General features: G+C 41.4%; 1 protein-coding gene across 1 annotated transcript; it reads left to right on the top strand.

Annotated features, from left to right (window-relative positions):
* Window positions 1-4222: 4222 nt before the first annotated feature.
* Window positions 4223-25606, top strand: LOC119894723 (unconventional myosin-IXb-like; the record flags this gene model as incomplete). Its single annotated transcript, XM_038707380.1, has 16 exons — window positions 4223-4439; window positions 4604-4823; window positions 5250-5759; window positions 16700-16794; window positions 19480-19542; window positions 21160-21259; window positions 21712-21812; window positions 22200-22329; window positions 22425-22514; window positions 22867-22983; window positions 23193-23327; window positions 23701-23822; window positions 23953-24094; window positions 24224-24419; window positions 24884-24959; window positions 25517-25606. Coding segments are annotated over exons 1-16 (2345 nt in total), but the record flags the coding sequence as incomplete, so codon positions are not given.
* Window positions 25607-25752: the final 146 nt, after the last annotated feature.

Raw genomic sequence — 25752 nt, 5'->3', positions numbered from 1 at the left:
AGCTCAGTAACATTTCCGTGTGTAGGCCAACCCTTTTTAAAAAAATCTTTCTGGTGAATACAGTGGAATTAATGTACCGCAAGCCTATTCTCCATGACTGGATAATGAGGGGTTAGTTGGGATAAGGTGAGTCCAGTTGGGATGAGTGGTACCTTTTTAAAATAGGGCTGGGCAATAAATCAATAATGATAATTATTGCAATATAATTTTCCCCAGTAACAATATAACAAATGTTCAATATATAGTCAATAAATGTTTGATTTAATTAATCTGAATCACAAACAAATCAGCACTTAATTTTTCTGTTAAGATATTTATTTTGTTGAGGAAAAGGGACTGAAAAAAGATTTACTAATCAGATTTTTTTTTTATGTTCTACCTCAGATTTGTTAAGTGATCCACTGTTTGACATCAAGTGTTCACATTCTGACCATAAGGAATAGTTTAACCACACAATTAACCATCTGGTTTCTTCAGTTTTACTCAAGAGCAAAAATCAACTTGAAAGAAATAATGATTTAACATTTATCGGTATAATTATCAGTATCGCATGGTATGAAATGTTTTTATCGTGATAACATTTTTGGCCATATAGCCCAGCCCTATTTAAAAAATAAATAAATAAATAAAATAAAGCTTCCTAGTTTGCCTCCTCCTGCCCACTGTAAGCAGTGTCTTCCCATCAACCCTCAGTAAGCAGCTAAAGTGCCAGGCTAAGCTTACGCAAAGCAGACAACCCGAGGACTTATCTTGGAATGCTGGGCATCCTTGCAAAGGATCTCCTCCGCAGGGAGGAAGCTGTATTATCTCAAAGCCTCTGTCTCCTTTGATTGTCCCCAGGGACTTCTCTCTTTTCTGTCTCACTTTTTTAGATGTTTACCTGTATCTCTCTCTCTCTCTGTCTCCTTCTGCCTTCCGCTCTTTTTCTTTGTTCAGTTTTCTCGATGTCACAATGAAATGATTTATGTCTTACACATAGATACTGAAGCTTTATGTTTGCTCGTTTGAAACTTGCAGCTCAGGAGCCCTAGGCTTTCCAAAGCCACAGCAGACAGGGCCCATGATGGAGGATAATGATGATGCTGTCTTTTGTGGTCTAAATGTAGTTTTGCATGCCTTGGCATTTTACAGGCTTGCATGTTTTTGGGACTGTGGTCAGCTAGCCTGGCAAAGGCACAAGCTCATGAGTCTCAAGTTTCTCTATTTTCCCTCTAATTGTCTACTGTGACCTAAATGATTCCAGAGTTGTTGATGCAGTTTTGTTTCTGGTCCATTATAATATGTAGTGATCTTTGTCTTTTTGCATGTATTAAACAGATTCCTATTATTGCTTTTTATTAATATGTACAAACGGAAACATGAACAGAACTTGCTCATGTGTCGTTGAAGCAAAAAGAAAAGGTATCTGAAACATGCTTGAACAAAGAATCTGTGAAAGCAACTCCAGATTAATGGGTAGATATAACCAACCATATACTAGCAGTACTATGTGGTTTAGTTTAATGTCCTTGTTGATTAAGCAGAGGTGGCTACTTAGTAGAATGTCTGTATTATTCATGTTAAATCCACAGAGCACAACTGGTTATATCGGTCATTGGAAACTTTCAGCAAAAACAAACCTTGTAATGGAGGAATGGAGAACTTGATTTCATAATGCATGCAAACATCTGTGAGAGCCTCTCTTCCCTCAGCCTGCTTTTTTGGGGCATATCTCAGACTATAACATTTCTTATTTTTCAGGTTGAGAAAATAAACTGTCTCCGCTCTAATGATAAAAGTGATAAACTGGCCCGGGATCAGGTTACCAAAGCAGTGCAGTCTGCTTGCCTTACAGTGATTTAAACCAGGTTATGGTTTCCCTGAGGGGAACTTAGAGTTTACACAGCATGCATTACAGATCGCTACATGATCCATCATTAGACAGAACTTTACCCAGCTGCTGTCTGTGTGATTCACACTCAACTATAGATCACTGTTCTGCATTCAGATTTGTTACAGACAACTTTAACCTGGATCACATTTCTTTTGGCTGTGGTCTAGCTGGATGCTGCACTGAATCACTCCTGAAATACCTACTTTAAAGGGTTGCCTTTAAATGAATCGGTAATGTTGGCCAGGCTTTCTGTTCAACGCTGATGATGTAAAGTTAGTCAGTAATTTGGGTGTGTGGGGTGAAGTGAACCTGCAGTGTGACCTGAGTGTGATTTGAGTGCTAATTATAATGACGCTTTGGCTGTACATGATTTTATACTGACTCTACCACTACACAGTAGATGTGGAAAACTGCTATTCATACATGGATGAACCTAGAATTGGACAATAAAGCAATGCTAATTATCGCAATATAATCTCTCTAATATAATTTCTTCAATAAAAATATAACAAATGTTCAAAAAATATTTGATTTAATTAATTTGAATCACAAACAAATTAGTACTTTATTTTTCTATTAAGATATTTATTTTGTTTGTTTTGTTATCATAATTGTTTTGAATGTTTTACCTCAGATATGTTAAGAGATCCATTTTTCTGCAAGTGTTTGTCACGTTCTGACCATAAAGAATATATTAAAACCACAATTAACCATCTGGTTTCTTTAACTTTTACTCAGAAGCAAAAATCAGCTTTTAAACTTTTTATAAAATAATGTATGGTAATTATCAATATCGAATTGGATATGAAATTTGTTATCGTGATAACAACCCTAGATTAACCTAACTATTGTCTGTCTTCTATGCACAGGTTGCAGATAGCCATGTGTGTACGGATGAGTTATAGATTGGTATTTAAAGTTTAATTTTCTTTTGAAATAAGATCACAAGACCATGTAGCGCATATTTGTCACGTCACCAGAAACCAGTCAAATAATTCATCAGGTAGAAGTTTGCTGTCCCTCCGTCGTTTATTGTGGTTCAGTTCTTAAAAGACCCAGATACATCTGTAAGGCAGCTTCACCTCACCCAGGAAATCAGGGATATCTGTTTTAAGGACTGAACAAACCACTACTTACTCTACCTTTTGGTTTTGGGACCTTGCCAGGCAGAAAAAATGGAGTTATGTGGATAGGGAGTTGAGTTGCTAAACACGTTATCCTGCCATCACCATGTTCTACGTTCACACGTCACTGTAGGTGTCTTGTCTGTGAGAGTGAATAGTGTGCAGGCATTACGCCATTTGTGGTTTACCCCAAATGTTTTCTGTTTTTGTGTCTTGGTTGCTATCAGTGAGCGGAAGGGTTTAATTTCTGTGCAGCGCCTGCAGCTGCAACTTACGGTAAAGATTCAGTGGCAAAGCTTTTTACATGTGATGTGATAACAATGCACTGCTGTGTTATTAAATTTGAGTCATTGCCACTGCTGATGCACATGTCTGAGCCCTTTACCCAGGCTCACATATTTTCTAGAGCAATACAAATATTTTTCTTCTATTTTGTTGAAATGGAGCCACAGTTTAATTTTGTTTAACCTACTGTGATGACTGAAGTTGTATTTTTTTTTTTTTTTTTTTAAACCACAAACTGCAAACTGGTTACATTCACTGTATTATACCGTTGGCTTGCTGTCAGACTAAATATCTTGAAGTTTACCTTAATCTTTGTTAAGTGCATTACATTGTGTTGCAACTATTTCCCTAATACATGCTTCACATTTTGAGTTTTAGTAAATTTTGCCCTTTGGGCACTTGTCACAGTGTCTGTTTGGATATCATTTAAGAAAAGAGCAATTTTTAAGGTTTAAAAGTCTCTGTTTACTTAACTCAAAATTTTAATGTTGAGTTTTAACATATTTTTAGGATAAATCGCTGATTACAAAGAAAGAGGTCTAGGCAAGTAAATAACTTGATAGGACACGGGCCTCACAGATGATCTGTTGCTCATTTATAAGGGCTGTGTCCTATCAAACTGTTACATTTACATGCATGGGCCTCTTTTCTAGGCTAATCTAAGACACACCTCTGTAGCAGAGTTACATTATGTCCCGGGGGTCATTTACCAAGGATGAGCTCTCCATGTGGTTTCAGTACTTTGTTGGAAAATAAACTGTTCTGTTTTAAATTTTCGCTTTAAACCATTTTCAAATGCTTGCTCAGAGCTGCAATGCTTTGTATTAGAAACTGCTCACTATCTGGGCTGTCTTACTCTGTTTCTACTGGCATTACACCAGCGGTTGTATAAAAGTGAAAATAACTGTCACTGATCAATCAACCTGTCTTTTTCAGGTGCTGCACGGTGAGAGGAAAGCAGTGCGTGCGGCATGCTGAGGCCACTCCCCCTGGCTCAGGATGAGTGTCAGAGATGGCGCTGCCACTATGGCAACAAACGCAGGTGGAGGAGGAGGGGGAGGTGGGCCAGCTAACCCTAACAATCACGATGGCCGCTCATACCTGCTCCAGATCTACCCACGGTTGGCTGCCCAGCCCACCACCTGCTGCAACCTTAGGTAAGTGTGCCACAGCATTGTGGCTAGAAAATGTGTAAGCAGCATCAACAGTTTGTGTTTAACTGTGATGTTGTTGAAGTATTTTTATTTTTTTTGTATTTAATATGTAGAGGAACTACTATAACCCAACACTAATCAGACTTTTGTGCAATTCTACTCATCAGAGTGCAGAAGGATGCTACAGCAGACTCAGTGATCTCGGATGCTGCCACGGCACTGGGGCTGGACCCTGGCCGCAAGTATGTGCTCGCAGAGGTGAAGGAATGTGGCGGGGAAGAATGGGTGCTAGAGGCGGGAGACTTGCCAGCACAGAGGTTTTTGCTGTGGCCTCGGAAAGCCCAGGAGCAACATCCTCAGAGCCTTGGCTTTTACTTCTTACTACAGGTAGAGTTGACAGTACACCGTTCACCTTGCACTCAGACTCAGTGGATGTGGACCACTGACAGAAGTCCCCCTACTGTCTGACTATTGCATTGTGCTCTCTTGTCCTCTTTGCTGCCATTTTCAGTGAGAAACAAACACGAGCAGTCATCCTACCTAGATAACAAATTACACACTAATGTTGGAAAAGGTATATCAACAAAGTAAGGCGAATTAGCCACATGCAAAATGTTTCCCAATATCTTTTCACCCTTCTCAATGTGTAACAGGAACACATGTGAGGTTAATGCCTTTTGGGCCTGCCCTTACAACTTTCACCACTTTAAGGAAATTCACACCTAGAATATAACCCAGATTATACTGTCTCAGAAAGATTTCAGTTTCAGCAGTAAATGCAAAAGTTTTTTTCTTGTCCTTTCCCTAATCCAGGAGAGGAACCATGATGGTTCTATCCGTTATGTCCACCTCCCCCCTGTATCTAAGGAGCAAGAGGCACTGCGGCTAGCCGCCAGAGGCTTCCTTCCCCCTCCACAGGACAACTTTGCAGACCTCTGTAACCTCCCTGTCCTCAATGAGGACAGCATATTAAACAACCTGCGCACACGCTTTTACAAGAAAAAGATATACACCTATGCAGGCAGCATCCTCATCGCCATCAACCCTTTCAAGTTCCTTCCCATCTACAACCCTAAGTACGTCAAGATGTACGAGAACCACCAGCTGGGCAAACTGGAGCCTCATATTTTTGCTATCGCAGATGTGGCCTACTATGCTATGCTCAGGAAGAGGGTCAACCAATGCATCGTCATCTCTGGGGAAAGTGGCTCAGGCAAGACCCAGAGTACCAACTTCCTGATCCACTGTCTGACTGCGCTCAGCCAGAAGGGCTATGCCAGTGGGGTGGAGAGGACCATACTGGGAGCTGGGCCAGTCCTGGAGGTAAGATGTGTGTCACTGTCAGTGAGTCAAGTGTGAAGTACATTGTCATTTTGATTAAGTCACATCCAGCAATGACAGTACTTCCTCAAAAGTGACTCAACATGTTGCTTTGGCATGTAAAAGCGCACACACACAACACACACAGGCAGTCAGAGAATGCAAAATACACTGAAGTTATATATTGACATTGTTTTATGGGACAATAATTATCCCTAGTTCAGTGGTTATGAATGATAAAACATCCCATGAAAGTATCAGATCCCATACAGCAGTGAGTAAATGTATTTTCAGGCTGTGAGTCAATTGCACTTGTGCGTAGGCTGAGCTAATGGGACATATGGTAGTCCGAGTACACTGTAAAATACTTTGGTCTACTCAGAAAGAAGAAATGAAAAAGAGGATGGGAAGTTAAGTTGCGTTATTAACTCTTCACGTGGCCCCTTGCCTTTGAAAATGCTGTGGGAATCTAGACAAGATAGGGCTGTTTGTTGGTTTTCTATCTCTTCCTACTTTGGAGCACTGATGTTTCTGATTATGTGTGAAATGCAACTGCTAATCTTGGTCTGTTTTGGTAACTGGTTGTGTAACATAATGGTTTCTGGTTTTGACTTTACCTCTATGAACAACATGAATTAAATTTGGATCTGTTGTTGACCAACAGCTGGTATTTCTATGTTGCCGTTTCGGTCAGGTGATTGTGCTTCTCTTCCTGCTTTCTGCTCTCTGAGAACTTCGATGCTTGTACTGACTTTCTCTCTGTAACTGCTTACAGGACAGAATAAACCAAAACTAAAGCTACAGAAAGCTTTAAGTTACTGATTTTGATAGCTAGTGGAGAATATGTCAATAAATTATGATGTGCAATATTTTGGTGTAGGGCATCTGAGCAGTATTTTTGTGCAGGGCATCTGAGCAGTATTTTTGTGCAGGGCATCTGAGCAGTATTTTTGTGCAGGGCATCTGAGCAGTATTTTGGTGTAGGGCATCTGAGCAGTATTTTGGTGCAGGGCATCTGAGCAGTATTTTGGTGCAGGGCATCTGAGCAGTATTTTGGTGCAGGGCATCTGAGCAGTATTTTGGTGCAGGGCATCTGAGCCTTATTTTGGTGTAGGGCATCTGAGCAGTATTTTGGTGCAGGGCATCTGAGCAGTATTTTGGTGCAGGGCATCTGAGCAGTATTTTGGTGCAGGGCATCTGAGCAGTATTTCTGTGCAGGGCATGTGTGCAGTATTTTGGTGTAGGGCATGTGTGCAGTATTTTGGTGTAGGGCATGTGTGCAGTATTTTGGTGTAGGGCATGTGTGCAGTATTTTGGTGTAGGGCATGTGTGCAGTATTTTGGTGTAGGGCATCTGTGCAGTATTTGGTGCAGGGCATGTGTGCAGTATTTTGGTGTAGGGCATCTGTGCAGTATTTTGGTGTAGGGCATGTGTGCAGTATTTTGGTGTAGGGCATCTGTGCAGTATTTTGGTGTAGGGCATGTGTGCAGTATTTTGGTGCAGGGCATGTGTGCAGTATTTTGGTGCAGGGCATCTGAGCAGTATTTTGGTGCAGGGCATCTGAGCAGTATTTTGGTGTAGGGCATGTGTGCAGTATTTTGGTGCAGGGCATGTGTGCAGTATTTTGGTGCAGGGCATGTGTGCAGTATTTTGGGTGAAGGCATACGTGCAGTATTTTGGTGTAGGGCATACGTGCAGTATTTTGGTGTAGGGCATACGTGCAGTATTTTTCTGTAGGGCATCTGTGCAATATTTATTTGTAGGGCATCGGTGCAATATTTATTTGCAGGGAGCAATATTTTTGTATATGGCACCTGTGCAATATATTTGTGTAGGGTATCTTACAGTATTCTTGGCGTATATGTTCTGATGTTTATACAGTACATCTGTGTGGGATGCTTCATAGAAACTGTAGTCAAATTGTACATGTGTGCTGCTACGTCAACCGTGTTCCCAAGACAAATTTCTCCTAAGGGAGACAACAAGGGCTAATCTAATCTAATGGTGCGCAGTGTTCAGGCCTGACTCTGGATGGACAGACTGACCAGCAGTCTGTTCCACTGAGTCATATGAACACAGACAATAGAGCATCTCCCTTGCTTAGTTGTCTGATTAACTAGAGTGAGTAACTGCCAGAACACACATCTTTCTTCACTCATGCATTTATATTCACAATTAAATTTTCAGACTGTTAGTGAACCAGTTTAAGACATACTTATTTATTCATTTTTGTCATTTTAACTTGTCTGTGTTTTGTTTTGTTTTTTCAACTAAAAAGGAAGAGTAAATAACTTTGTATGCTAACAGACATTTAGAAACAGATACTGCATGAGGTGTAACCAGTGAGTGAAGGCTTCCGTCTGTAAGGCTGCTCAGGGTATCTTTTATGTTGCAGACAGTTAAATAGCAAGGGCTCAAGGGCAGACTGCAGCTCTCTGTGTTTGGTGACAAGAGGCACATACAAATGCATGCAGACAAGTGACATCTGTTAGTGCTTACATTGTTTAACAAAAAAATGGTTGCATCATGAAAGGTAGGTTTTTACACAGTATTGTTTTTGCTTGAGTTTAATCCCCAAGCTACGTGGCAAAGAACAGAGTTGACTTCGATTTGTTTATTCTTCATCTCTGTAATGAGAAACGGGGTCTCATCCACTTTCACATATGGAAGAATTTACCTCTGGTTAGACCTCAAGCAGGGTTATGATTGTGAAGTCATTTTCAGCATTCACATCACTCCCACTCTCATGTTGTCTTATAAGCAATGGTTCATTATGACTGTCGTCTCACATTGTACTCTTGTGTAGTGTAGGCCCCCATGACTGGAAGTTTAACCTCAGAATTAACTATATTCCTAACTTATAATGTATATTTTCTATTACACATTTTATATTCGACTGCTGGCTCTGCTGAATTAATCGTAATGGTGTGAGTGTGATATGGTGTGCTGAGTGACCCCTAATAGGGTGGCTTCCTGTCAGCGATGTAATCTGAATGTATGTTTGTGATTTGAGATGTATAGAAGCACTGGAGATGAAAAAAGATCTCCCTGAGGCTGCAAAGTAAATGTCAGACTGGTAAGGCCCCTATCACCTGAATGTCATATAGACAAAAAACAGAAATCCCAGAACTTCAGTTTCAGTTTAATAGCCCTCCTTGGTGTGAGGAACTAATTACTCAGCCCGGATCTGGAAGTAAATCTCCTCTACATATTTTTTTGTTTTATTTTGCAGTGGTGTGGCTGAAAATAAACCTTTTAGCCAGAAAAGCTCTATGTGGAATGTGGTTTATTCAGTACAACACGGTGCTTAAAAGTAAAACCCCTCTGATCTGTGGGAGAAGCACACAATACTGTGGAATAGAACAAATGAAACAGAGATAATTGCCAACAAGTCATTGGTTTGAGCTTTACTAGCAATAATAAAATGTGGGCAGCCACACTAACTTGCAGGCACAGTGTATCCATCCATCAACTGTCAGGTCTCTGTCCAGACCCTCTGACTCAGTACTGGAGCCTTCACTCACAGAACTGCTGCTTCTTTCAGATGCATTTGAAGAAGTGCAGCGTTGGTCCCTTGATGTGTGTCAGTCTGTCAGAGTGTTTGGTTCCGGACGGCTGATTGAGGGAATGGCGGGGGGGCGGCGGCGGCGGCGGGATGCAGAGATTTTCCCCTCCATCAGCAGAGTTCTGGTCCCTTTGGCAGACACACTGCCTCTCTGCAGTTCACTTCCAGAATGCATTGTGTGCACGTGTGTTAGCCCTGTTCAGAGCTGTGGTTGCAGGGGCAGACAGAGAGACTGGTTCAGTCTTTGCTGGTCTGGTCAGTGGAGGAAGTGGAGGTTGGACTCCATCTGCTATTGAACAGCTGTACATTTCCCCTTGGCCGCATTATTGCATCTAAATTTGCATACGTAGACGCAGTTGCTTTTATTGCTTTTTCCACATTTTTATGCACTAAGAAACCCTCCTAGTTAGTTTATGTGAAGAGATTCTGTTTTGACAACACTCGCCAGCTTTTGCTGCACGCTCATAAGATGGCTGACATGAAACAACAATCACTTTACAGAGGAAGCAATAACTCCTCTGAAATTATGTTCCCTGCAGTTTCTCTCCACACAAATAGTCCACCTCCTTCCTGACAAGTTCCAGTCAAGGCACTATATATTGTGTGTAGAATGTTATTTTTAGATAAGTTTACCAAAATTACTTTAACAAACTGATTTTATTTGGTCCTGAAAGCTGATCAGGTCACAGTGATGGAAAGTGTGTGTGTGTGTGTGTGTGTGTGTGTGTGTGTGTGTGTGTGTGTGTGTGTGTGTGTGTGTGTGTATCCGTGTATCCCCAAGCTATAGGGGAGGTCTCCAGGCCTGGGTCACACATTTTGAGGAGATGAGATCACCGTTTGTGGTGCTTGACTCTGGCTGTGTTGCAGGCAGATTGAATGGCCCCAACCTGAAACCATGTGGGAATTTCCTTCCTTTGTCTTGAAAATAATGCAGGTAAAGGAAAGATTGCCCTTAATACTTACTGCAGTTTGAACAAATGAGGCTCCTACCTGCAAACAAGCTCTATATTAGTATTTCACTTGTGAACTGGTCCAACTGGTTGATCCTCTATTACGTGGTTCTTTCGGTGTCTCTGTTTTCTTTTGAAGCCTATTCATTCTAATGCCAACAGGGCCATCCTCTGTTGTAGTGAGTTGGCTGACGCATGACAGGCAATATATTGGAGTAACGTTTTGTATAAACTGTATATTTCTTTGATGTGTTTTTGCTCCATCCATGCTCTTAAAAACACATTTTGGTAAGTTGACAGCTCTGTACTCGCAGAGGTTAAGAGGAGAAAATTATCACCAGACCAGTCAGTGAGATAATATATAGCCTTTTTACCAAATCCTAACCCCCTAGTTGTTAAGGAAGTCCCCTGTAAGTCCCCAGCCTCCTCCATGCCACTCTGTCTCGTAACTTCAGACAGGAAGTTCCTATCATCCGGAACCCTTTTTAACAGGAAGTAGCTACGACACAGGAAGTAACTGCAGTAGTTCTCTCTGCCATTAGCTCAGGGCTTTGAGGGGTGTGGATATACCAAAGTAATGTATTGTTGTTCAGGAAGTGCAGAGGAGTAGCTGGCCATTCTGTCTGCTGATCCATTGTTTATCTCTTAGTTAAGGGTTCAGATATATTTGGTCAAGCTGGGTGGCATTGTATTAGAATCTGGTAAAAGCTGGCATTAGAGAGTTTAAGTCACTGCATCCTGCACATTTGTCAAAACACATACAGTATACAAAGGCCTTATTGTAAGCATACCATCACACCAGAATTTTATTAAAGAGTATAAAATGCTGTTCCTTACATGCCAAATACAGCTTACATGTAGCAGCATGCTGCAGGCTACTTTAATGTCTATTCATGGTACTCTGACCACACCACAAGCTAAGGTTTGATGTGGTACCCATCTAGACATGGGTGGAGCTGCTTGAAATTGCTCCAATCTGGTAAAACACCAGACCACAAGAGGAGCAAAAACTGGTGCTTGAAAACTTTATTCTAACTATTCCAACCTCTTACATCTTCATTATGTGACCCTCTATTATGTACGCACACAGGGGTAGACCAAATCATTTAGCCGTTTCAAGAAAACACTGAAATATAACTCTCCCCTGTACTGTCATAAGGGGCAGATTCTGGATGGTGGGAGGTGACATAGTAAACAAGTGTTTTGGCAGCGTTGCTCACACATCATGTACATCATGACCTTGGCACTCCGTATGTTACCCCATGACCCAGTCATATAGACTTCTCAGCATAAATATAGGGGTGAAATAGAAATTGTTTATTTTTTGTGTTTTTTTGGCAGTTATTAATTAGCTCAGTTTGCATCTTCAGGTATTTTCAAGAACATCTTTCCCCAGGGCAAAACCAACATTTAAATCCAGACGTGGACAGTACAGCGAAGAAAAGTACCGCAGTGCACTTCTGCAGAAAAACTGGGCACAGTGTAGGGGAAATACTGGATTTAAATGCCCTGAGCAAAGCTGTTCTATTACCAGGCAGACAGCAAACACCTGTGAGGTTATGAAATTGGCTTTGATGATGCAAACTGCTGCTGGATAATAGGCAAAAAATTATGTTTGTATTTCCCTCCCCAAGAGAAGTCTATGTGACAGAGTCGCGGATTAACATACAGAGTGCTGATATGACATATGTCAAATACAAATTTGGGCCAACTTATTCCAGCAGTGATAAACACAAATACCTATAAATGTAAAAGTTAGACACAGAAATGAAAAGATTTAGTTTCCCATTTAGGAATAATGTAAGAGTGTGTTAGCAACTCTACCTTTTTGTGAATTGCCCAAAATCTTAATGCTACGGAAAATATACCAGGACTAGATTGGTGTATGGTTGCACGGTTCAGTTCATGGTGTCATTGCAGATTGCATTCTTATGTTCAGAAGTGGCGTCACTTACCAGTTGTGACACCATGTATGATGTATACTCTTGATGCTGAAATGCGTGTGTGGACTTTGCATACTAAGTTGTTCATACTATTAAAGATGAGGATTGCCGAAAAGTTTCCACTAGATTAATAAGTAACAGACAGTAGAGCTTAGAAATACTATTTTATTCTGACCTTCATGCGGTAAATGAATGAAGTGGTTCTATATAACTGCATTCAGTGGAACATTGAATCAAAGTACCAGCCCCTCTGAGCGCTATTGACGATGTTATTGTACCTTAAAGAATCAGTTCTTTGTTAACAATTCAGTTGAGTTAAGCTCAAGGGGTTTAAGTGTAGTTGGTGGGATATAGTGGCGGCTTGAAGGCCAAGCATAGAGGAGGAACTGTGTAGAGATGTGGTTGCATTCAGTCACTGCCAACGTCATGTGATCTCACCAAAGCATTTTTCACATTCAGGACAACAACAAACAGTGATTATTTTGTCACTAAGTGCCACTGGTGTTTTGACTCAACATTGTATCTACCAGTGATTATATAGTTTATTACCTTGCTTCTTCGTTCTCTGTAATTGAGTATACAAGCTTGAGTTGGGAACATGATTGTTGTAGTAGTGGGTGTGAAGTGTCTGCAGCTGAATAAGCGAGCACATCTAGAGGTTTGATGAATTTTTGCATGAGCGCCTGCCGTTGCCTGCTGAGAATGTGGGAACTGTCTTTGTGGCGGTTGGACTATTTAAAGTCCTTTTGTGAGTGTATCCATGCTGTAGCGAGGTGTCTATGTCAGGGCCTTGGCAGCGCCTGTGGAAACATTGAACTGAAGCTCTTTTGAGCATCTAGACTTTAAAGGATGCAGCAGTGCCTCAGTGTCATAGCAATAAGCCCAAGTACCCAAGCACCAGCTGTAAGGTTTTACTGACCACAAAAGAGTTTTTTCTCTCTCCTTTCAGTTTTAGTAGTTGAAGACCTTTAGTTGTTGTTGCGTTTTTGAAATTACACTAAAAACTGTAATGCTCCCGGATCATCACAGAACAGCGCACCAGTAGCGCTGGTGCTCCCAAGATTTAAGAGCACCACTTAAATCGACGTGCAACTCCCCGGGGCCCTCAGCACAATTCTATAAAGGGGCCCTCCGACCTGTCCTGGGAGCTATTTCCACCATTTGCCATTGCCACACAGTCACACCTGACACACCAGTGTAACAATCCTCCTTCCTTTAAAATTGTTTGCTCCATCTGTCGATCTAAGAATAAGTAGACCTCTGCACAACAGAATGAGGTATAAACAAACAGTATTTTGGAAGAATCTTAAGAGAAGTGAGTAATAACATTTCAGTTCATTATTTAATCAGTAGTCAGTGTCATTCCATTGCTTTGTATTTTGCATTAGTCCAGAGTTGTAACTAAACCTTAACTGAGAGACTAGATAATCGTTATCTTGTGTTAAAACTACGTGTGCCTATGAGGAGTGGACTGGTCCACACAGAGGTCGCTCCCGGAAAGTGCAAGTTTCATGACTTGTTCACAGTTCACACGCAATGCGGCTACATTCTGTTGCCCGTTGGTGTTCATCAGAATTGATAAATAGTTGTATTTCACAATCACTTTTGTCAGTCACAAAAACACAGCCCTGGAAGTGACACAGACAGACCAAGACACACAGTGCACGCTAGCACATCATCTTAACTGTTGGCTGACATCAAACCTGGAGAGGAGAAAGCACAAGTTAACTGGTTGCTGTTACCACAGTTCACTCTCTGGTGTTTGTTTTTTTTTTCTTCTTTTCGTGACCAAAAGAATAGTTCCGCTTCATCCTCTCATCAAAGTTAATAAGTAAAAGTAAACACTGAAACCAGCTTTGACACGTGGGGTGGCTGGGCCCTATGCAACTTGCATGATAATATTTGCAAATCACAATGGTGCTCTGATTCATAAAATTTTGTGATGCTGTCTGCAAAAATGGTTGCAAAATGTGACTAAATGGTCACAGTCTGAAGCCCTGCAGAAGTGACTTATAGGAGCCACCACACACAGCTCAGGGAAAGTATGACGACTCAGAAAGTTGTTTCTGAAACTGAATTTGTTTATTTCTGTTGTCATCTAATCTTGTATACCACATCAGACGATATCCTTACGAAGATGTTTTTTTTGTTTGTTCATATTTGCGCAAGTTTATACTACACGTAACATTTAATGTCCCTTTAGAGTATATAATTTATACTTTCTCGTCTCTGCCCCATGTGCCTTTGAGACAAACAACTCCTGAACTGCAGTGTTTCAGATACATTCCCCTAGTTTGGTTTGTAAGGAGAAGTGTGTGTGTGTGAGGGGGCTGAATGGGGATGTGAGACTTAATTCGGGTAGGTCTGGCTCTGTTGAAGTGGGAATGTACAGGGGAGCTGGCTGCCAGAGAAGGCGGCTCACCACAGAGAGGAATCAGTTAAAATTACATTAAACGTCATGAGATGATCACTGGATCTACGTACCCACAGCATGAAGATACTGTATGTACACACTGCAGATGGCTGTGCCTACCTTTCTTTCTCTACTTCTCACTTTCCCTTCCTTCTGTTTTTTCCGTAACCTCATTGAGATCAACCCCTATTTCGTAAGAGTTCAGATTAGACCACATCTTTCCGTGGACACGATTTGACAAGCCGTTGTTCCGCTTCTCCATACCTGCTGAGCCTTCCAGCCAATCCGATCCTCTGCTCCTGGGCAAGTTTGAATATGAAAGATGCTGTGATATGTTTAGCATTCCCTCCATGGTGCAGCGGTCTGGGCTTTGCAGACATTTCCCAGGGTTTTGTGCATTTGGCTGCAAGGTTTGTGGAGTGGGGGTGATCAGAATAGTACTGGGCACATTGGGTCGCCTTGAGCAATAAGACGCTTTGGAGTATCAGTGCCAAAACACACTTATTGACCCTCAAACCTGAAACAGAAGTGATGGCATTGTCAACACAGGCAACACCTGAATGAATAAATAAATTTATGATCTTACACATTATATGTAAGCATTACTAAACATGCATCCAGAAATGCACATACCACAATACCAGTGTGGTAGAGTTTGTGTATGTTATGCACACAAATGCAAAAAAATGATTAAGAGAGAGAAAGCCCAGTGAGTGGGTGTGTAGGAGCCTTGTCTGAGCAAGTTCAGGTTACGATGAAGTTGGATGAAAATGGTGACTGATAAGAGAAAAGTGACACCTGCATCTCTTTCGTCATCCATCAACGGGCAACAACTCTTGCCTCATTCTTCCCTCAGGTCTCACATGAACTATTTAAAATCACATTTTTGTTTTGAAGTTATATTGGTGCAAATGGGTAAAAAGAGAAGAAAATATTTAGTAAGACAAGAACAGAGCTACTGCAAGACTGGCAGATCTACTTGAGCAGCAGAAATGAAAATGGGTTAATGGATCATCCTAAGGACTCTCAATCAGACCCTGTAGATTGTGTGTGTGTGTGTGTGTGTGTTAGTGCCCCCTAACTTTAATCAGCCCCAACACCACTGTATCAAATTCACCCTGCAACTGCTTTGAAAGATACAATGTGGCTCCTATTTAACATGCACTGAGTCAACTTCCCCTGCAGTGGCCTTTTGTGGAGTGTGTGTGTGTGTGTGTGTCTCTATCTGTCTATCTGTAACCATGTGAGCATCATGAAAGAAAAAAAGAGAGCTATTCTGTGACCGTATTAATGTGATAAACGGGGCCCCTCTGCGAGGCCTAGTGGCTGGGCTCTGTGAGCCCCTGGCTGAGTTAGCTGTAGCCTGAAGCCTGGGGAGAAGCTGGTCCTCTCTGTTTCTGCTGCTGGTCTGACACTGCTATACAGAACGGCTGTCCCAACCTCATTTATCATCACTAACTTATGTGCATATGCTCTCTCACTCACTCACTCACTCACTCACACACACACACACACACACACACACACACACAGTGAACAAGGGAATGAGGGGAAAGGTCTTGAAGGAGGAAAGAAAAGAAAGGGATGGATGGGAAGAGAGTGAGAGGAGGGCACTGCAGATGCTCGCCCCCTCCTGAGACCCCCAACATGCACAAGCATGCGCACACACAGGCACACACACACACACACAGTCCCAGCCCCCTTCTGTGGTCTCAGCTGCTGTTCAAAAACAAGACTTAACCCCTTGACTGTCGAGTTTCTCCGTTGTTATGGTGATTTGTTGTTGTTGACTTCAGAGAGGTTGCTAATAGACAAGCTGGCTTGAAGATACACTCCCAGATTGTGTTGCACCCAATTGTACCTCCATAAAGGTTTAAAACTCAGCTGAGGCACTGCAATCAAACCCAACTACAATTTTGTTGTCTTATAAACCTGTTACCTCACTGACAAGGAAAAGCGACCATAGTGATATTACAGAAAAGTTGTTGATTTGACAACACACTGCATGTTTTTGACTTCAAAGCCTTAAACTTTACTTTGTGTTTCTGTTTTCTCCTGCTCTTCTCTGTCAGGCCTTCGGAAACGCCAAGACAGCCCACAACAACAACTCCAGCCGCTTTGGTAAATTCATCCAGGTTAATTACCTGGAGAGCGGTGTGGTCAGAGGGTGAGTAATTAACAGAGGTCGCATGTCTGTGTGTGTATCTTTCACTCTCATCAAGGCCTCAAACAAAGTCGAGTCAGGCCACGTTGCCTCAACATGCATTACACACCATACAGGGGCATTTAAATGATTGCGCTCTATGTCCTCTTCCTCTTGCTGTAACTCGTCATCCCTTTAGTCTAATATCTTCCTCTTTGCTCTCTTTTATCATTGGTCATGTGGATTCTACTCTGTGCAGTGTGCATGTAGACTAAAACTTTCAACCAATGGCATGCCCTTCCTTTTTCTTAGCAGTCAGACTCTGGTTAGGAGCTGCATCAAAGTCTGGTCGACTGTGTCACTTCCTCATTTCCACAACAGCAGAGGGGAACAGCTGCTCAATACAGTGTCTTAAAAAGACAACATGATGTGCTGTAATTGTGGTGAAAGAGTTGAAAGCCCGGTACAGTGTTCATACTAAAGGCTAACAAGATGATATTTTTAAACGCTGGTGTGTATGCAGGTGTTTCATACTAGAAATAAAATTTGATTTGAAACATGTAAATGCCTGTGGCGACAGCTGCTCAGCAGCTCAGTAAGTGGGCATCCCCAACCTGATAATCCCCTGATGGCTGCAGGTTTCATCATGCTCTATTGAATTGCTTTGACTTTATTTTATCCCTTTTATTTTATTCTATTTTACTTATTTTATATGTATCTTAAACATGTATTTTGGTCTTTTCAATGTTTTCTTGCTTGTATTGTTGTCTTTGCACTTGTTGAAGCACTTTGTAACTTGTTTTTGAAAAGTGCTCTACAAATAAAGATGATTATTATTATTATTACCCTGAGAAGGGTCTGTAATCCAATCAGGAGAGTTGATTTTAGTTGGCTGATGCTGCTGTGCTATAAAGCGAACCCACTTAGACGAGAAAATGCTGAAAACTACGAATGTAGTCAAACTAAAACACTTAGTGTACCATCACTGTGTAGCCTTCTGCTTCACATCAGTAAAGTGTTGGACTCGGAGTACCACCACAACTCTGCCCTGTAGACCTGACAAAGGCTGCCTGTCTATCTCTCCATCTCCTGTGGCAGCCATTCAGATAGTCAATAGAGGAGATTAACAAAGAGAAGGCTGCTGTTGTGCTCTGCTTTCTGAGTGGACTGACTAACTGACAGAAGAGATATTTTTGTACTCTTTCTGTGGGTCTCTGTCCGGCTAATCCTTCCTCACTGAGCGAGATGAAGCAGAACGATGAAAAGGAACACACATTTTTGAGGAGGTGTAAAAAAGAGGTGGTTTCCATCCATTCATACAGTGCGGATGGATGTTTCGGTATGTACAGTATGTGTTGTGAGACTTCTCTTACCCCTGTGATAAATGCTGATACTGTATAGACAGTATGTCAGTCGGCTCCTGTGTACTTTTCTGAAACAAGGCTCCTGTCAACATTCTTGCTGATGTGCACTGTTCTCAATTAAATTAGCTCATAAACATACAATCTTTTCAGGAGATATCATATTTACATACTATCTCCTGTGGTGGCCCATTTAGATTCATTTATCATCTGGGCTTAATGCTCAGAAACCCCCTCAAAATACATTTACAAACATTACATGTGCACAATTTACTTAAACTCATCATGTAATGCGTTCAGATGTGAAACAGGTTCACTGAAACAAATGTACCTCCACAAGTACAAAACCACAGAACCAAGAAATTTAATTTAGATGCCTAGTTTGGCGGACCTCTGTTTAAGTTTTTCAAGAAGCAGCACCAAGCTGTAAAGGCCTATGTGGCCTGTATTTCTGTATGTATTCATGGATGTTTCAAAAGCTGTTGACACGGTTAACACCTGTACAAGATACCTGTAGCTAGTTACAACTGGTTCAAGGGAAAGCCTAATCTAAATTCATCAGTTATTCAGGGCACGCCACAAGGCTCTGTCCTGTCAAATTCTTAAAAATAGTATTTGTGGGTGTGTTTGTGGCCATGACACTTCCAACAAACGCCAACCCAACATTTTTATAATATAAATTAAAGTAAGTGCACTGTTCTGAGAAAAGGGAACTCAAACTAGCGGATCTATACAGCAGATGCATGAACTTGGTCTCAATAAATCTATCTATAGTTTTGGCTGCATTTTTAGCAGATGTGTTTCTCACAGCACAGCTCTATTTTTGGTGTGTCGTGAGGACTGGCGTCAGTGTTGTTTTTGCCTGGTTATAGAAAAAACAGCTCTGACTTATAAAATCTTATTTAGACAACTTTATGACCTTAGTCTGGTGTAGTGGGTAAATAAATACCAGCGACTGCAGTGGTCTGAAAGCATACCTCTACCCCTCAGTCTCCTCTGTCCGGCTAGATGTTACACAATAAAAGAAATTAATTCCAAAGTTGCCTGGTTGTTGTCTGTATGGGGTGTGTGATTTGCTACGATCCATCCGACCCTATTCGAACGCTTTGTTCACTCTTTGATTGTTCCGACCATCTGCCCTGACTTCCCCTCCCACTCCTCCTCTTATTTTCTTTTTTTTTTTTTTTTACCAGCCCACTTTCACATATGACCTGAAAACGCACACACACAGACAGGGCTGAGTGACCTTTAGAGTTAAGTGATTCATCCTCCATTGTTTTTCTTCTTCCCCATTTTTCTTGTCCGTTTCTACTCCACTCCTCCCCTACGCCCCCCCTTTCTCATTTAGGGCTGTGGTAGAGAAGTATCTCCTGGAGAAGTCTCGTCTGGTCTCCCGAGAGAAGAACGAGAGGTGAGGTCTTGACCCTTCACCCTCATTGACCTTCATGAGGCCCTCTGTACAAACATGGGGAGCCTCTGATGGTTAAATATGAAGTTCAGCTGAAGACTTCCGTCTGAAGTCTTTGACTTTACATGGCCATCTGCCAAAACGCTTACAACCCCACATACATGAACACACCTATTCAGACACTGTGGGTTGAAATATTATTCACCTAAATGCTTGATTATGTACTAACTGTTTGATAATACGAGCATTAGCTGTGTGTCCATAGTGAACTGAATAAGGTCATATACCATACGGTGTGTACTTGCGTTTTGAATGTAGCAGTGATGGCTGATATTGATATAATTTGGTTTTGCCTAATTTTAATGTGAACTTCACTGATTCTGGATCATGTGAGTCATTGCTCCAGAACACTATACAAACAAGTGAGAAAGAAATAATCACTTTCCTATCTGCAGGGTTAATTTCGAGAGAAAATGCCTCACTCACCATGTCATCCCTCACTTGTCCTTCACATCATGCAAGCCTTTGTTGCTCACTGTGACATTCACTCCCAAGTAGACTATCAGTCTGTTGCTACTTGTGTGAGTAATATGCAAACAGATATTTGGGCTTTGGTAATTGGGAAATACTGTCAGAGTGCAAATCACCCACTGTCGTTTCATATGCACTAATATATTTTACTGAAGAATGAGTTAAAAGAAGAGACTGAGAGACTTTTTTACATCCAGTTACTGCATCAATGAAACCAATAGGGGAAAAAACCTGATTTTTAAATGAATAGTTACCCTTTATATACAGCAAAGCTTTAGCCATGAAGTGGTAATGATTTAACTGTTTACGCAGAAAGGCCATTTCTAACTGCACAACAAACAAGTCAAGTTTTAATCCATTTTAGATTTGCTCAGATAAAGATACACACAAGCAGTCATCCGGGTAAAACCACAGTCTTCCACTGAGCAGCTCAGCTGAAGCAGCTGATGCCTTGTATAAAAACATACTGTGGCTGTTTTGAGTGGGAAGAACATTACTCATTCATGTTTCCTGTCCAGGTTTTCCCACCTAGTTTTGGAAAATGTAGTTGCCTTCCCTTGACAAGCCCGCCTTCGTTACGTTCACGCTTCTAGCAGCCTACACAGTGTACTGTTAATCACCTGGCCTACAGTTGCTGTTGACAGTGTAACTTGCCTGTCTAGTCAGGGAGTGACTGTACTGTATATGATGTCATTATTTCTTTGTGATAAGTGTGGAAACTCATTACTCCCTTGTGCTTTTACAACAAAGCTTTGCCGCCTATCTACCTACATGCCCACTGATAGCATGAGTGGAAAACTGATATTAACATCACTGAGTTCCAGACATTGTCTTCTTTCTGTTAGCTTTTTACAATGTTGACTCTTGGTTTATCACCAAAACTACCCTTTATTTGTGACCATAAACATGAAGCTCAATTCCGCTGATAAACTGCTCACCAGATAATAATACAAACAAATCATGGAAGCACACAAGAATTAGTTAAACCTTTTGAAGAGCAGTTTAAAGAAGTTCTTGCAGTTATAACTTGGTGTGAGTACAGTTCTTGAGCAGTACAGGCATTAAGAACGATGTTTGTTGTTGATCCAGGAACTACCACGTGTTTTATTACCTGTTGTTGGGAGCTTCAGAGGAGGAGAGAAAGGAGTTCAAGTTGCTGCCGCCTGAAGACTACTTCTACCTCAAGCAGGTACAGTACAACTCCAGTACATGTCCCATCACATCCAGCAATTTATAATATATCCATTTTATATAAATGGTACTCTTACTCTTCACTTTATTAACTTATTTTCTATCCTGTTCAGTCTGCTTAAACCACTGCTTAAACAACCTTACAATCATGTTAATGAACTATAACCTGTTTGTGATTTGACCTCTAAGGTAATACTGTAATTCACTGTGAGTGGACCTTGCATTCATGAAGACTGTCAAGCTTCTGAATAAGCTGCCGTATACACTGCGCACATGTGTCCTGCATGTTAATGAAGCAGTCTTTGTTCTCTCAGTTTTTTTTATTCCCCTCTCTCCTCACCCTCCTTGCCATTCACCTCTGTTCTTCACCTGTTTGTGAGTCCATTTTGTGCTCATGCTGTCTTTTTCTCATATTTATACATCTCTTCTAACGTCTGTCTTTCCTTGTAGCAAAACTTTAAGATAGAAGATGAGGAAGACTTGCGTCATGACTTCGAAAGGCTGCAGCAGGCGATGGAGATGGTTGGCTTCCTTCCTGCCACAAAAAAACAGTAAGTGAATCAGTAACATGTTCAGTAATAGTGCGTGTAATTCAGGAAGGAGAAAGGATATTCTTCCAGACAAGTGGATGGGATTTGGATGAAAATTCATCCTGAAGTATTACATACATTATATACATTACCAAAAATATCAGTTACAACAAAGAGACCCTTTTAGAGCACCAGCCACAAAATTAGCTAATGGGCTAATGTAACAGTTTATTAGAGACAGTGTGCACTGCACTACCATACAATGCTTCAATTCACTTCACTAGTTATTGATCAAAAACAGATAAGACGGAAGAACAGCATGTGTAACATTGTTCCTGTATTTGTCATATGACTGTATTGTTGCAGTTGCTTTCACTTTATGCAATTTTTGTTGTGACTGTGTTGCAGGATCTTTTCTGTGCTTTCGGCCATCTTGTATCTGGGCAACGTGACCTACAGGAGGAAGTCGACAGGCCGAGACGAGGGGTTGGATGTGGGACCGCCAGAGGTCCTGGCTACACTCTCAGACCTGCTAAAGGTAACGTGTGTTTGTTTCTGTATGACTCCATATTTCACTGTGTGTGGCGAATTACCTGTGTATGTCAGTATTAACCTGTGTGGGTTACCTCTCAGGTTAAAGAGGAGCTGCTGGTTGAGGCGCTGACGAAGAGAAAAACGGTGACAGTCAACGACAAGCTGATCCTCCCCTACAGCCACTCTGAGGTATGCACCAGCCATGAAGACGCCTCTGCGACTTGGCATTACTAAAATGGCGTCCAACTGCGCTCTAACTTATGTCTGCTTCTTCCTTATGCCTTTCTGCTTCTTTATTAATACCACACCTACAGTAGATTTTCTTCTTTCTTGTCAGTGTGAAATGTTGTATTATATCCTCCTTTTTCTCTGTTAAAAAAAAAAAATCAGTTAAATCCTTCATTGATGTTTGCCTCCGTCAGATCTTTGTTGTAACATAAGTATCCTAATTCCAAAGCACATTATGAAATAGCGCAGTTATTTCTGTTGTTTTGAGTTTTCGTCACAATATGCCGAATCAACCCTGTCTTTCTCCCGTCAGGCTATCACAGCAAGAGACTCCATGGCCAAATCTCTGTACAGCGCCTTGTTTGACTGGATCGTGCTACGCATCAATCACGCGCTGCTTAACAAGAAAGATATGGAGGAATCTGTCCCAGTGAGAGACTCACACACACACACACACACACACACACACACTGGAAATTAGATTTCCTCTGCTGACTTACCTGGAGGAATTTTCATGAAGAACAGAAGAACACTCTACATCACTAAATGCTATAAATATTGTTACTCTCGGCAAGATGATTGTTATACATTCCCCTTCCTGCTCTTCTTTAGTGATGTGTTGGTGTTCCTGTTTTTCAGTGCTTGTCCATTGGTGTTCTGGACATTTTTGGCTTTGAGGACTTTGAGACCAACAGCTTTGAGCAGTTCTGCATCAACTATGCAAACGAGCAGCTGCAGTATTATTTCAACCACCACATCTTCAATTTGGAGCAGGTGAGCAGTCTTGTTTCATTGCCCCCACCCCTGCCCTTGAACAAAATTATGTCTGTTCTCTTCTCTGTGTTTATAATAACGACTGTTTAAATGGTGACTCATCCAAACATTTCCTGATCTCTGAAGGGACAAAAGTATGCATGCAAGTTCATGTTCAAAATATTTAGTCATTTAGTCAAGCTTTACTGGGAAAACTGCTGCATCTTTTTAGCATATACAATAAAAAAATAATTAATCTGTTCTGGATCTGTTAGTCACTGTTTTGCATTTGAGACCAATCGGTTAAGTCATTCAGATCAAAAGATCAACCGTGAATTTGCATGACTAGATTTCACCAGTGAGCTTATTCTCTGATATGTCTTGTCTCATCCAGGAGGAGTACCAAGCAGAGGGAATCACCTGGCACAACATCGACTACACAGACAATGTGGGCTGTATCCACCTCATCAGCAAGAAACCCACTGGCCTGCTCTACTTGTTGGATGAGGAGAGCAAGTAAGAACAGCTGCAGACAATGATGATGATAAGATGTCTTATAGCTGCGAGTAGGAATGACAAATTTTCTTTTCCTCTCTTTCTATTCTTCCTTCTTTCCTCTTTCCTTCCCTCTGTGCCTGTGCTCCAGCTTCCCCCATGCCACAGATGAGACATTATTGGCCAAATTCAAGCAGCAGCACCAGGGGAACAAATACTTTGTACCCACACCAGTCATGGAGCCTGCCTTCGTCATTCAACACTTTGCTGGGAAAGTCAAATATCAAATCAAGGTGAGGAGGACGGACAGCGATGATGTGAAGTAACATAAGCAAAAGAGTTTGAAACATACTGTAGTTAGTATATAATATATAACCTGATGGTGCCGTTTTTAATGTTCTTGATATATTCAACCATGGCAGGATTTCCGGGAGAAGAACACTGACCACATGCGTCCCGACATTGTGGCGTTGTTGCGGAGTAGCGATCGTGCATATGTGCGGCAGCTCATCGGCATGGACCCGGTGGCCATGTTTAGATGGGGCATCCTGCGCGCCACAATCAGAGGCATTGCTGCTTTTAACGAAGCTGGCCGCTCCTGGGCCGCCAAAACTTCAGGTACATTATCACTGTGTTAGCGTCAGGCCATCCCAGGTGAAATAGTCTTTAAAGATTCAGTCTTAGAATATGTTTTTGTAGTTGCTGATCTGAATTATGCTAATGCTAAACAAAGACTATCATTCTTGTTTCTTCAGTCAGAATTATGTTATAAAAGTAAAGGGTTTTCATTATAGGTAGATAGGAAATTTATCTTTTCTCAGGTAAGCACAGAGAGGAATATGGAGAAACATAGGAATTTTTTGGTTTTCCGTGCAATTCTTAATCCTCCAGACTATTCTGGTGCTCTCAGATTTAGCCCATTGACGTAGGAGCCTTTTTATGTGGATTATCAAGATTAAATAAAGTCAGGACAAAAACTAAAACAACAAAAACTGCTGCAATCATGTGACTTTTATCAACCGTTGTTCTACTTGAATACCTACTTATGATAAAAACATTGTGTGTTTGTGTTTTTGTTTTAGGTGTTGTCCGGCCAATCTCCAGAACTCCTTTAGGAGAGCTTCAGCGGTCCAATGCCCCTATAGACAGAATGTACAAGTAAGTAATGTACACAATTGAATATAAAACTATGAAACTTGTCTCACTTGTTTTTTGTGGTGTTTGGGCTGGTTTTCTAATTGTCAGATCTGTTTCCACTGGAGGAATCTGTAGCACCTGTGGATGTGGAGGCAGACTGTCAGTCCTGTTTAGTTTATGGTCAATAACTCAGACAATCAACAGACTCATTGTTTAAAATTGGATCAATATAATATACAGCCTTCATAAACCTTTCCTCAACTTATAAACCTCACAGAAGCATATTTTCTGTTTGATGCTCATTGTTTAAGGTGAACGAAATCACCTACAAATAGTTGGTGAACTGTGGACCTCCACATTTATCCTGTGGTGCTGGATGAGATGAGGAAGGACAATGTCAGACACCTGAATTCTGTTCAGCTGGGTTACTGTAACTTATCCAAACTGAATCCATAAACACTGACAGTTTTTTGGATTCACCCTGACAGATGAATCCCCTTCACCTCATCTCAGTCCCCCATATCCTCTCCACCTTTTGGTGACCCCGTGTGTGCGGTTCTCTCCTTTCCCCTCCACAGACGAGCGTCTATGCTCGATTCTGCTTTGATCACTCAGAGGAGCGCCCTCGAGGCCTTTGAAGACATCTTTGCTAGCTATGAGAGTAAGAAGTAAGTGATTTGGTGGACAAGAGAAAGGAATGAAGACATGAGGCCAAGCAGGAAGGAAATATGTTTAAATGGGGTAATAGATACTGGTTTGCTCTATTTCTGAGTTTGCTCCCTCTAAAAGTATCTGAATTTTTTCTTTGCTGTTT

This window comes from Micropterus salmoides, unplaced genomic scaffold (genome assembly GCF_014851395.1).
Source record: "Micropterus salmoides isolate LMB-PRFRI ecotype aquatic unplaced genomic scaffold, ASM1485139v1 Ms_hic_scaffold_883, whole genome shotgun sequence".
Taxonomy (NCBI): Eukaryota; Metazoa; Chordata; class Actinopteri; order Centrarchiformes; family Centrarchidae; genus Micropterus; species Micropterus salmoides.
This window is presented reverse-complemented; position numbering and strand designations above follow the sequence as displayed.